The sequence below is a fragment of the Amborella trichopoda genome, chromosome 10 (assembly GCF_054954075.1).
Source record: "Amborella trichopoda isolate Santa Cruz 75 chromosome 10, AtrichopodaSantaCruz75HAP2 v2.0, whole genome shotgun sequence".
In the NCBI taxonomy this organism is placed as follows: Eukaryota; Viridiplantae; Streptophyta; class Magnoliopsida; order Amborellales; family Amborellaceae; genus Amborella; species Amborella trichopoda.
The window spans coordinates 3,951,769-3,964,088 of record NC_142345.1 but is presented as its reverse complement, the minus strand read 5'-3'; the positions used below and the strand labels follow the sequence as shown (position 1 = coordinate 3,964,088).

The window sequence follows — 12,320 nt, the reverse complement described above, 5'->3', positions numbered from 1 at the left end:
GGAATGCCTCATATTTATTTAATTTGGTTGATTTTATTAATTTGAATACTTTAAAATCAATATACAAGTCATCCAACATATTCATTAAGGCCCTGTTTGGGTACATGAATTTTAAAGCATGGATTCATAATATCTTGGATTTTGCCAAAATCTATTGTTTGTTTTCTTAATGACTAGGATACTTAAAACAGGAAAATCAAAATCATGAAAATAAAACATACTTTTTCATGTTTTCATTTCCACACCAAAACTTGATTTTTTGCATTTCCAAAGCCCACGAAATTTAGCCAAATACAAAGCCAAAATAGAAGCCCACATCCTCCCATATCACAAACAAAATATGAAAGAAATTCACAAAAAAGGTCTCAAAAAATCACAATACATTTAATATTTAGAAGAAGAATCTTCATTAACAAACCTTCCTTTAAATGTTCCACCACCAAAACAAATAATGGAGGAACAAAACAATGGATTTACTACCAATAAATCACATCATCATATCACTTGTCCCTCTCGTTCTTGCCCATATAACCATGGCAACCAGTTGATCACAACTAGCACCAAGAAGCAGATGGCCCCAAAAAAGATAGTGAGACCATTAACAACATTTGGTTCTGCTGAGCTTGTAGGACCTTGGGCACCAGGAGCCAGGGCCCTTTCAGACACAGTGAACTTCAGCTTTTGGCGACCAACTGCACAGTGTTGGCCAAAGTTGCAAATGTACCATTTGTTCCCGGGGCAGCCAAGGTACTTTTGTCAGATTCAGAGTCCATTACACAGTTGTTTGGCTTGCTAACGTAGCTCTCGAAGCCGGAGGCGTTTACTTTCATGACATTGTGTACTTCTTGAGGATAGGGCTGCCCAGGCCGGCATGGCCCGAGGCCCGGATCATGTTTTGGGCCGGCCTGAAAATAAATCCGGACCAGCCTGGCCCGGCAAGGCGTTCTCTTTCTCGACATTGTGTACTCCTTGAGGATAGTTGAATGCTACGAGTACTAAACATTTAGAATGTTATTGAAAATATCAGGAGGCAATTCCGGAAATATCACACAAATTTGATGAGTCTCAAGATTTAATTGAATGCTACTAATTGACGTGTGCCTTATTTCCATTTCATAAGGAGGCAACCTCGAATTGATAGTTTTTTTATGTTTGAGAACCCTCCAATTGATCATGTCGACCTCGAGATGTATGGAAATAAAGAAAAAAAAAGAAATTCTAAATCCAAAAAATAGTGCATCTTATAACGAGTTATCTGGACGTATAGTTTTCCAATGTTTGAAAACCCTCCAATGATCATCTTGATATCGAGAAGTATGGAAAAAAAAATGAATTCCAAATCCAAAAAATACTACATCTTATAACAAGTTATCTAGACGATCTATTTTCAAGTATTTATTGATATGATTGGTTTGTACTATTTTTGGAATTCTGAACTTTATAACTATGTGTGAAAATAGATTTTCAAGCCATTATAAGGTTCCGACACCCAAGCGACATCTCAAAGTAAATTTTAGAGGTTGAGTCTTATTTCTATAGTATAAGGAGGCAACCTCCAATTGATAGTTTTCTATTGTTCAAGAATATCATCTCGACCTCAATATGTATGGAAATAAAGAAAAAAAAAAATTCAAATCCAAAATAGAACATCTTATAATAAGTTATCTGGACATATAGTTTTATGATGTTTGAGAACCCTCCAATTAATCATCTCGACCTCGCGATGTGTGGAAATAAAGAAAAAAAGAATTCCAAATACAAAAAATAGTACATCTTATAACAAATTATCTAGACCGTCTATTTTCAAGATTTTCAAATGTTTATTGTTATGACTGATATGCACTATTTTTGAAATTTTGAGTTTTATAACTATGGGTGAAAATAGATTTTCAAGCCAATAAGGTTCGGACATCCAAACGACATCTCAAATCAAATTGTAGAGGTGCGCCTTGTATACTTGTATATTTCTATGGCGACCTTATACGAACCTCATCCATAATATAAAAGCCCAAAGGCATTCTACTCCCTCGGGAGCATACTAAGCATTTACTCTTTGATATAGAACATCAGTAGAGCATACCATGTATTTACTCCTTGAAAAAGAAATCCCACCTAGGATGAGTCTTAGGACCCAAAATTTGGGAACATAATTTTTTTAATAAATAGATTAATTTCAATAAAAAAATATGTCCTAAATGTACTCTCTAAGCACTTGAAAAAAAAAAAAAAATTCTTAAAATTGAAAAGAGCCGATCCAATTTTTAGAGAGTGAGATTTAAGTGTTAAAAAACTCAAATTTCAAACAAATATAAAATAAATGGGATTAATCTCCAGTGATTCTAATGTGATTACCCAATTTTCAGATTGAAAAAAAATCCTCCCAAGTAGGTCATCTAGCTGAGGGTATAGAAGTAAAGTATGCTCCCAAAGGAGCACAATATACTTGCTCTAATATAAAAGTAAAAAGCTAACGGGAAACAAACGATTTAAGTCGAGAGAATATTAAAAGGAAATTCAAAATTTAAGTGCGAAAAATAAGGAAACGGGAAATTGGATCCTGGCCGTCGATATGACAGTTGAAGACGAGAAGCATGAAGCGCTCATTCCGTCTCTTTCTCTCTCTAAATTCTAACCGTTTTGTTTCTATCTCTAAGTCTTGCCATCGATCCTGACAGTTGAAGAGAAGCATAACAGCTCTCTTTCCCCCTCTCTCTTTCATTCTAATAATTATCGTTTCTCTCTCTAATTCTTGTTTCTCTTTAAGTTATTGTTTTCGCTTCTTCACCTCCTCCTTGTTCTTTCTCCTCTCTCTAATTCTAATTATTGTTTCTCTCTCTACTGTTGTTTTTCTTCTCCACCTCCTACTCGTTCATGTGCGTACCTCTGCCTCTTTTCTTCTCTTTCTCCCCGTAATTCTAGTTTTGTTTCTCTCTCTTATCTTCCCTTCTGTGATTCCATGGAACCCTTCATCTCTGATTTTTCAAATTTCTCTGGCTCTGAGGCCAAACCAGTTTCTATTGATGGAAACCAATCGACCCCAAATTTAACGATCAGGCTCAAGGTGGGCAAGAAAACAGACTCTCAATGGGAAATCAGCTCCCCCGAACCAGCTACTTCTCAATTTGATCAGGTCGCTGGAGTTTTAGGCCATTATAGCTGCAAGTTCTGCAACCTGAAGTTCGGCTCAAAGCGATCTCTAGAAGCTCACGTTAAAACCCATGCGAAGCATTCCAATTATGGTACGTTTTTGCAGGTTCTTGAGCCAGATATGGCTTACTTCTTTCAAGAATCTTTTCCTTATATGGGTTCTTTCTGCATCAAGATTTTGTGAAATGCATTCTTTTCTAAGCTTTTCCTTATCTGCTGCGTTTTTTCTGAATCAAGATTTTATTATATGGGTTTGTTCTAATCTTTTCTTTATCTACTGCTTTCTTTCTCAATCAAGATTTTCTTATATGTGTTATTTTCTAATCTTTTCCTTATCTGCTGTGTTCTTTCATTTTGTTACATGGGTTCTTTCCTAATCTTTTGCTTTTCTGCTGCGTATTTTCTTAATCAAGATTTTGTTATATGGGTTCTTTCCTAATCTTTTCCTTATGTGCATTCTTTCTTAATCAGGATTTTATGATATGGGTTCTTTAATAATATTTCCTTGTCTGCGTTATTTCTTAATCACAGTATTTGTGATAGGGGTTCTTTTGTAATCAAAGTATCTCTGATACGGGTTTTTCTCAGATCGAAGTTTCTTTGGTTTTGGGTTTTTGCAGGTTTAACTAATAGTGATGAGATGGGTTTGAAAGATGAACGAGAGAGGAGAAAGGAAGGTTGCAGAGGAGAAGGAAAGAGCAGCACAACAGAGGAAACAACGAAGCATAAGCAACAAGAACCAGTGTGTGCTGTGTGCAAGAAGCGGTTTCCATCGATGAAGTCTTTGTTTGGTCACATGAGGTGCCATCCAAAGAGAGTTTCGAGAAGGATTCAGCCGCCGAAGATTAAAAATTCCAGTAATGGCGCACAGATGAAGTCGACAGAAAGTTTGTCATATCATACCGACGGCACCGTAACAGAAGAGAGCTCGAAAGTACATAATCCTCTCTCTCCCCACTCGAATTGGTCTGTCACTGGATCTAGAAGAAGAAGGAACAAAACTACCAGCTCCGAAAGTAAAGATTTGCAGAGACAGAGATTTGAGGGAGTTTCAAAAGGCATGAAAGAAACTGTGCGTCACTTACCCATGCTCTCTCAATCTCAAAGAAATTTGGAGGAATTGGGTTTCTTGGAAAAACAAGAAACTGATAAGGAGGGCCTGGAATCGAATCCCGAAAAGAGTAAAATCGTCCATGAAAGCTCCTCAGTGTACAGTCCTGACCAATGGAAGAAGAAGACGAAGTTGAAGAGGGAGGTGAGAGCTATGGAGACAGCTACTAATTCTGGCAAACCCCATGAAGGTGAAATCATTTCAAACTGCAATGATGCAAAGAAGAGGAAGCTTTTCATTGGAATCTCTGCAGCTAATAACTCAGAGGAGGAGGAAGTAACAAAAGAGGATGCTCAATATTTGGGAATTGGGCCTGAGATTTCAGTGGCCTTCTTGAAAGAATCTGGCAATAAAAGACAAAAAACCAGCAGAATTTCAGCCAATTTCTCGCCGGATAGACAGGGGAGCCATATTTGCACTAAGTGTGACCAAAGGTTCAATTCAGGTCAGGCTTTAGGTGGCCATATGAGGAAACATTTTGACAGAGAGAAGCATCTAGCCAAGTTGAAAGTTCATCATTCTTCAAAGATGTTGACAATGGGTTCTCAAGTTGAATTGAGAGGAGCGAGAAAGAATGGGGGAGGAGCGAGAAGGAATGGAGAGGGAATGGAGTTTATGGATCTTAATGGGGTGATGCCTATTGCAGATGAGGATTTGAAATTTGCTTTGAGTATGTTGGAGGTGGTTCCTGCTTATGCTGATTATGTGAGATCTAGACTTTTCATGATCTCTGAGGCATAATTCAGGATTTTGGGAGGTCAGAAAGACTATTTTGGGGTCCAAAATTCAGTGATTTGAAAGACTAGATCGCATTTTTTGGCAATATTTCAGTGGCTTTGCATGGCTAGAGACAAAAACAATTTAGCACAGTTTAGTGGTTTTTGACAGGGAAATTTATTGTATAGAGTGATGAATTCATCAATTGTTTTGGGAAAAATCCCCATTGCTTTTGATAGTTATTTAAGCTGACAAATTGTTGAATGTAATTAAGTTTATGGAGCTTTTGAAAGCCATTTAAGCTGATAAATTGTTAAATGTAATTAAGTTTATGGAAGTGGATCCAGTTTGCCTCTGTTTTTTTCTTTCTAGTATTTAGTTTGTGAATTGTTTTCGCTTTTACATATGAATTATCAGCCATTTTGTAATGGGGAGTAGAGGAATAATCTAAGTTATTTGGTTTTGAAAGTTCATGCACAGTGTTGTTCTTATATTTATGAATCCTATTTCGGTGTTACAATAGTGCCTTTTTGGCTGTCCACTGACTCTCCAAGCGCAAATGGTCAAAGCATTGTATCGGTTACTGTTGGAGCTCTTTTCCATGCCAGCACTCAAGCAAATTCTTGCACTGTATGTGGGATAGTGAAATACCAGGCCTTAGAGGCCTTTCTGTTCCCAAGAACCTGTCCTACATTAGAAGATAGTTTAAAAATTAAATAGTGAAAGATAGGGCTGAGAATGGATTGGATCAGGTCCGGATGCACTGATCCGGATTCCGAGTATATATGGGATCTAAATACGAATCCAGACCAGTTCAGATCAGATCCAGAGCATACTTGGTTGATTAGTTCTACTATAACCTGTGCTCTAATCAACATGTTACTTGTGGAAAAATCCGTCTGACTGGTATGTCTAAAAAATGTCCCTTCAAATTATAAGTCCAATTGTCATATCCTTGGAGGAAAAGGTGAGAAGAATCTTGTAATGATAAGCTGTTTTTGGGAATTGAGTGAAGAATCAGTTAAAGAAAAATCTATTGCCAGTAGTCTAGTCCCCCGTAGGGATTATATTTGAGAATATATTTCATAAACTATATACAGAAATCTGACTGAAGCATCTAGGTGACATAAACGTCTTTTGCACAGCAAATTTTAAGACCGATGTTGAGGCCTTTAGGGTCGTTTTTTAGCGTAGTTTGCTATTCAAAATTTGCAGAGCTGGTTACAGCATCGTAGGCCTTAAGTTGTTGCTTTCGAAAATGGTGTTATAATAGTGATTTCAATATAAAAGTGAAAAGTTATGACTGTCCTAAGTTGTTGTTTGCAGATTGGGAAAGTGGTTGGGGTTATTATGAAATTTTTAATTTCATCAAGAGTAAAATTGTCATGCCCTTTGTAATTTAAATTGGAATTCATTTTACATTAGAATCAGGATTTCTTTTGCAACAAAGTAAAGTTTAATCTATAAATCAGGGTCATTAGAACGGTTTAATTAAGAGTTGAGAATTACTGGTCGAGGGTCCCGGTTAAACCAGGGTTCACTATGAACCTTGGAATGTGAGCTTCTCCTTTCAAGTTTTTAATCAAAATTTCAGATTTTTTTTGCTCTTCTTTTGTTTGTTCAGATTCGTATTAGAGTGAAAATGAAGATCCGGAAATTCTTGTGAGAATGTGAGGAATGGAGCCCTACCCAGGTGTTTTGAATTGGTTGACAAGTGAAGATAAACTTCTAAATGATCGATTTTAGCCTCATTGATTTCCATGAAAAATATATACCTTTTGTTGTGAGGAAGAAATAATGGACTCTTTCTTGTTCTGCTTGAAGTTTGAAAGGAATGATTCTTCTCCAGATTGCTTGTTATGGTCATGATACCTTTATAATTTGGTTCAAACATTCATATGAAAGCTCGAACAACATTTCCATTTTGGACTTGTGAGCAAACCATGATATGCATGGAAGGAAGAAATAACTGGAATCTCAGGTAAACTTGAAAGGACTATGCAAGATTGTTTCCACTGATCGAGGTGATTGGGTGGACACATAGAAACCATGTCTGGAAAACTGAAGATGCTGCATATTTAAGTTCTGTTAATAAATGTGATTATTCTTCCCCATGGTTTAACTAGTAGAGGAAGGGCTTGCTTGATTAAAAGAGTCATGTTGTCAAACTGCAAATAGTGTGTGTACAAGAACATCAGACTGGCTTGTTTTACTCCAGCTCTCTTAGCTTTTTGGAAAATTTGATGTGATCAGAAATCCACGCCCTTCTATTCGGCGTCGAATTCATTCTGTGTAGCTTCTTCAGTTCGCGTGTTATATGCCGTGGACTTGCTATGTGGTTGCTCCATGGGAAAAGGTCCTTCTCCTTGGAGACTTGCTAAAAGCTCCATAGAGATACTGCATTTGCTTGCACAGCCTTTGGTTTTGATCTATCCATGATACAAATTAGTGGCCGACTGTTTATTTGAAAATGGGTGTCTCAAAGGTTTTCGGCATCTTAGGATGTGTAGCAACACCAATGCTCATGCATTTGTCTTCTTGTACTCTTTTTAAATATGCATATTGCAGTATGTTCAATAGAGTTTAGAGGTCTAAACATACTGTAACAAGGGCATTGCATGAATTTTCTTAATGAATTTTTCAAAGTATATTGAGAAGCATCAAATTAAGCTTTCAGATTTTAGGGATATAAATTGTAATCTGAAAAAAAGAACTGTATTCTTAAATCCTGTTGCTACTCAAAACCATGCTTTTGTATCTCTAAGAAATTAACTTGTAGTCTGACATTGATAGTGGTTATCTTATCCATTTGGTACTTTCATACAATTCAATCATATCCAATTATGATTCAAATTAGATTGCACACGATGAGTTTTTATCTTTTCTCATTTACTTTCTGAATATGATTCTTCCGTTATCACCCTTCACGTTTTGTATGTATTCCTGCATTCCACTAATTAATCTGACATTCAGATCTTCTGTATAATTCACACTCTTCTCAGATAGTCAATCATTTGGATTCGGATGTCTAATATGGCTCTTCTATTATGATTTTCCCATGTCTGTCAGTTGTATGTCTATCAAGAGCTGTCTTTTAATTTCCTTCTATATGTCATTAAATTCTTCAATATTCTACTGGATTTCCTCATGTCACCATGTGAATCGGCAGTCAATCAAGTTCTTTGGCATTACTTTTGCCAATCAAGTTTTTTTATTCTCTCATTAAGTCTAGTTCTTGCATTAGTGAGATGTGGTTTTTGTTGCGTATTAAGGTGTCAGTTTCCTTTTGTTGTTGGCTTGGAACTGATGCTTGGTGGGAGAAAACAGAAAAGTGGGGGGCTTTAAATGCTCCCTCACTATTTTTCGTGATCCCGAAAAGCGGCCTGACAAATTTGAATGCACACTCACACACACTCTCTTTTGAAATTCTAACGCCCGGATTGGAGAACAGAGCTATGAAATCCAAGTTACCCAGAACGGCATGATTCATTACAATGAACAGCTCAAACTTGGCGGCTTTCTAAGTTTCAACTTTTGTTTTTCTCATCATAAGTTTTTGGGAAAATTAGTGTGTTACATTACCAAAGTATCGAATAGTTTCCGTTATTACTATAATGTCAGTTTTTTTCACTTCATAATGAAATTTTTTAAAAAAGATTTTTTTGCCGTTTTTCAATTTTTTAACAACTGCTGAATTTTCGGTTGTTCAAAAACTAAAAATACGCTAATTTCGGTTCTTGAATAACCGAAAATAACGGGTCTCGTTTAAGCTTATGGAATACGCAGTTCTATTTTCGTTGTTCAACATCCGAAAATATTCTATTTTTGGTTGTTGAACAACCGAAAATAAGAAGGTAGATTCCAAGCTTCTATCATATTTTCGGTTGTTCAATATATGAAAATGTCCTATTTTCGGCTGGGGTCGAACAACCGAAAATAAGTCTGCATATTCCAACAAGCTTCTGGAATAGTCAGTCATATTTTTGGTTGTTCAACAACCAAAAATAAAAATCAAAATTCCAAGCTTCTGCCTATTTTAGGTTGTTCAAAAACCAAAAAAGAGTACAAAAGTTTTTTTTTTTAATATTTGTTATGAAGTAAAAAAAACAGACATTCCAGTAATAACGAAAACTATTTGGTATTTTGGTAATAACGAAAATTATAGCGGATATATACATAATTTTCTCTAAATTTTTTTTATAGGAGGTGATTCTTGAATCTCGGTATCAACAGTCCCACTCGGATTGTGGAATCAGCATCACTTCCTTTATTTAAAACATGGCTAATTTTATCTCTCTTTGTATTAAATTTAGGAAACGAATCTAAGTGGCCCAGGGCAAAATATAAACATGGAAATATTGCAAATAGTATGGGTGAAAATTTGAATGAGCAATGTTAGATGGGACCATTTTAGGAGTCTATGAAAATAAGCCAAAAGGAGTTGTCACTTGGTGTGAAGGAAGGTAAAAGGCTCAGGCAGCCAGCACAAGAACGTGCGTTCAAATCTTGAGAGCGGCCACTTTATCCATAAAAAATCAAAGGGTAGGATGTTTCAAGCTCACCCCTTTCGGGACCCAATGTAGGTAGGACCAACACCAGATTACGACCTTTTTATAAAAATAAGATGGCACTTAGCAAACTCAATCTCCTCTCTCAACTTTTCTCTTTTTGTGCTCATGGTTTCCGCTCTCTATTATAAAGAAAAGTGCAAAACAGAAAAATAGGTACACTAGGGCCTCTCCTTATTTGAAACTTAACATTTTCTTAATTTGGGTCTACAAGTTCATAATAACTTCAAAGACGACCTCAAAATTAACTCTTAAATAATAATAAGTTGGTTAATCACAATTCCCAAACTAGGCAAACCAAGAAATAGGAGAGCCTAAAATTAAGGAAACAATCCTTGAATTATAGAGATTCAAGACAAATTTTAACGAGCACATACTTGTATATATACATTGGAGTGCATAGGAGGTGATCCCATGGGAGCACACTTCGCAGTTGCTCTCTCAAGCAAAAGAGCTATTTAGGGCATTACTTCAAACCGAAATTTTCGAATCCACTTTAGAATAAGTAGGTAAGTATTTTACAAATTAATATAACCCGAATTCATAAACACTACGATCTGACCATCCAAATATTAAAGTAAAATTTTTAAGCCAAATTCATAAACACTTGGATTGACCATCCAAATATTAAAGTAAAATTTTTATGTAAGGGTGAGGCTCTAAACAATCAATTTAGGGTGCACATCAAAAATTCACTAAAAGAGGTTGTTTTTGAAGTCCAAAAATCCTCAAATTGATCATCTCAATTTCAATGAGAAACTATGAATTTCAAGTCTTAGAAATAGTGCATATTGTAATGCATTTTCAAACTATTAATTTTTTAATATTTTCAAGTGTTTATAGATCTGCTCAATTTTCACTACTTTTGAAGTTCTAAATTTTATAATTAGAGATGAAAAATAAATTTTCAAACCATCACAAAGATTTCCAATATTAAAACATCTTTTGACACTCTATGAAGGTGCACTTTGCTTTGATGGTTTATGACCTCGGCCTTATACAAACCACACCCAATATTGAATTGTTATATATAATCTTAAAACACCACTTTTTTTTGGTAATTCAGAGGGTGAGACATGTCCCATTTTTTCAAGTAAATCAAGAGTTAGCTTTTTTTTAAGGTATTAATGGGGTGATGTTAATAGTGGGGTGCTACCACCACGACCCCGGAGGTTACATCCCCAAAATAATGCACCTTGCTAAGTTAAGCAGATAATCTTTTGGCATTATTCAAATTCTAATTTTAGGTATTCTAAAGACTTATTTAGCCGACAATTAATTTTATTTATCTACATTATTTTGTTTAAAATTGTTATATCGTACTCAATATTACTATGTTTGTTTAGTTTGTATTATTTACCAACCAAAATATTATTTGTTCACTGACCTATTGAAAAGAAGTCAGGACCCAAACCTTGAAAACCCCATTCTTTTCAGTTCCAAGGACATTCCTAGGTTCAATCCTTACCAAGGGTAGGGGCCATCTCCCTATCGACTCACCCAAAAAAAACATAATCTCTCTTTATCTTTTCTCTATCTCTCTCTCTCACGCTCTTTCTCTACTAAATATAGGGTTGTTAATGGGTTCGGCTTGGGCTCTCTATTGAATATAGGGTTGTCAATGGGTTGGGCTTAGGCTGGGGATGCCCTGGCCTTAGCCTGACCCTGTTCCCTTCAGGGCCAACCTAGGGCCAGCCTTGGCTTGATCAAGGCTGGGCCAGGCATAAGGCCAAGGCCGGGCCGGGCTTGGCCTAATAGGGTATATTAACAAAAAAAAAATAAAGGAAAAAGGATAAAAGAGTAAGGGCTGGCCAGAATTGGCAGCGCTTAGGGCCAAGCCTTGCCCTTGGGCCACATTTTATGGCCTGAACCCTATTTCTCTCTCTCTGATATTCATTTATTATTTCCCTACGGCATATATCCCTCCAGTTTGGTTTGATATTAATGATACGAGAGATTAGATATCGACTTTGTCCACATTGAAATAAATGGAAGGACAGATGAGTCAACAAAATGGGGTAATCATTACGATCAAGGTTTTAAAAAATGTCGTTACAATCCGGATCCGTCTAATTCAGATCGGATATTGACGAAGGTGTTCCGGATTTGCTAATAAAATGGGATCCGACGTGTCGCTACAATGTCGCGTGTCATGACTTCACGGATCGAACATGTCACTGGTTATAAAGTAACAAGCACACACGTCATTGGTTTAAACAAATGTTTTTTGGGAAGTCGTGTAGATATGAATTTTTTGGATAATCATTACGATCAATTTACGATCAAGTTTTTTAAAAACATCATTCCAATCCGAATTCACCTGATCCATATATGGTATCGTCGGAGGCGTTCCAGATCTGCTAATAAAATGGATTCGACGATTTGGTATCGTATGAATTTTTGGGATAATTATTACCATCAAGTTTTTAAAAAACATCATTCCAATTCAGATTCGCCTGATCCGGATCTAGTATCGTCGAAGGCGTTCCAGATCTGCTAATAAAATGGGACCCGGCGTGAATATTTTTTAAAAGATAGGGGTAGACCAATCTTTTAGAGACTTGCACTTGCACATGTGGCTACTACTTACAATATTATGCACGACTAAGGATTTTATAGATCATTTGCCATTGTAAGTTCGTTGATGTGAGAATTTTTTCACAGTAGCTCCCGTTAAATGTATTACCCATTCTCCCCTAATTACTGTAATAGTGTAGCTTCCCTTTGAATAAAACGTACTTTGCGTTAATTGCAAACCACAAACCTATTACTAAATT

At 36.2% G+C, this 12,320-nt stretch overlaps 1 protein-coding gene across 1 annotated transcript; it reads left to right on the top strand.

The window, feature by feature from the left end:
* Positions 1-2,488: 2,488 nt before the first annotated feature.
* On the top strand, positions 2,489-5,330 carry LOC18434752 (uncharacterized). The gene is made up of 2 exons (XM_020667605.2): positions 2,489-3,239; positions 3,768-5,330. Exons 1-2 carry the CDS (start codon positions 2,957-2,959, stop codon positions 4,997-4,999), a joined length of 1,515 nt encoding a protein of 504 aa, XP_020523264.1. The 5' UTR covers positions 2,489-2,956; the 3' UTR covers positions 5,000-5,330.
* Positions 5,331-12,320: the final 6,990 nt, after the last annotated feature.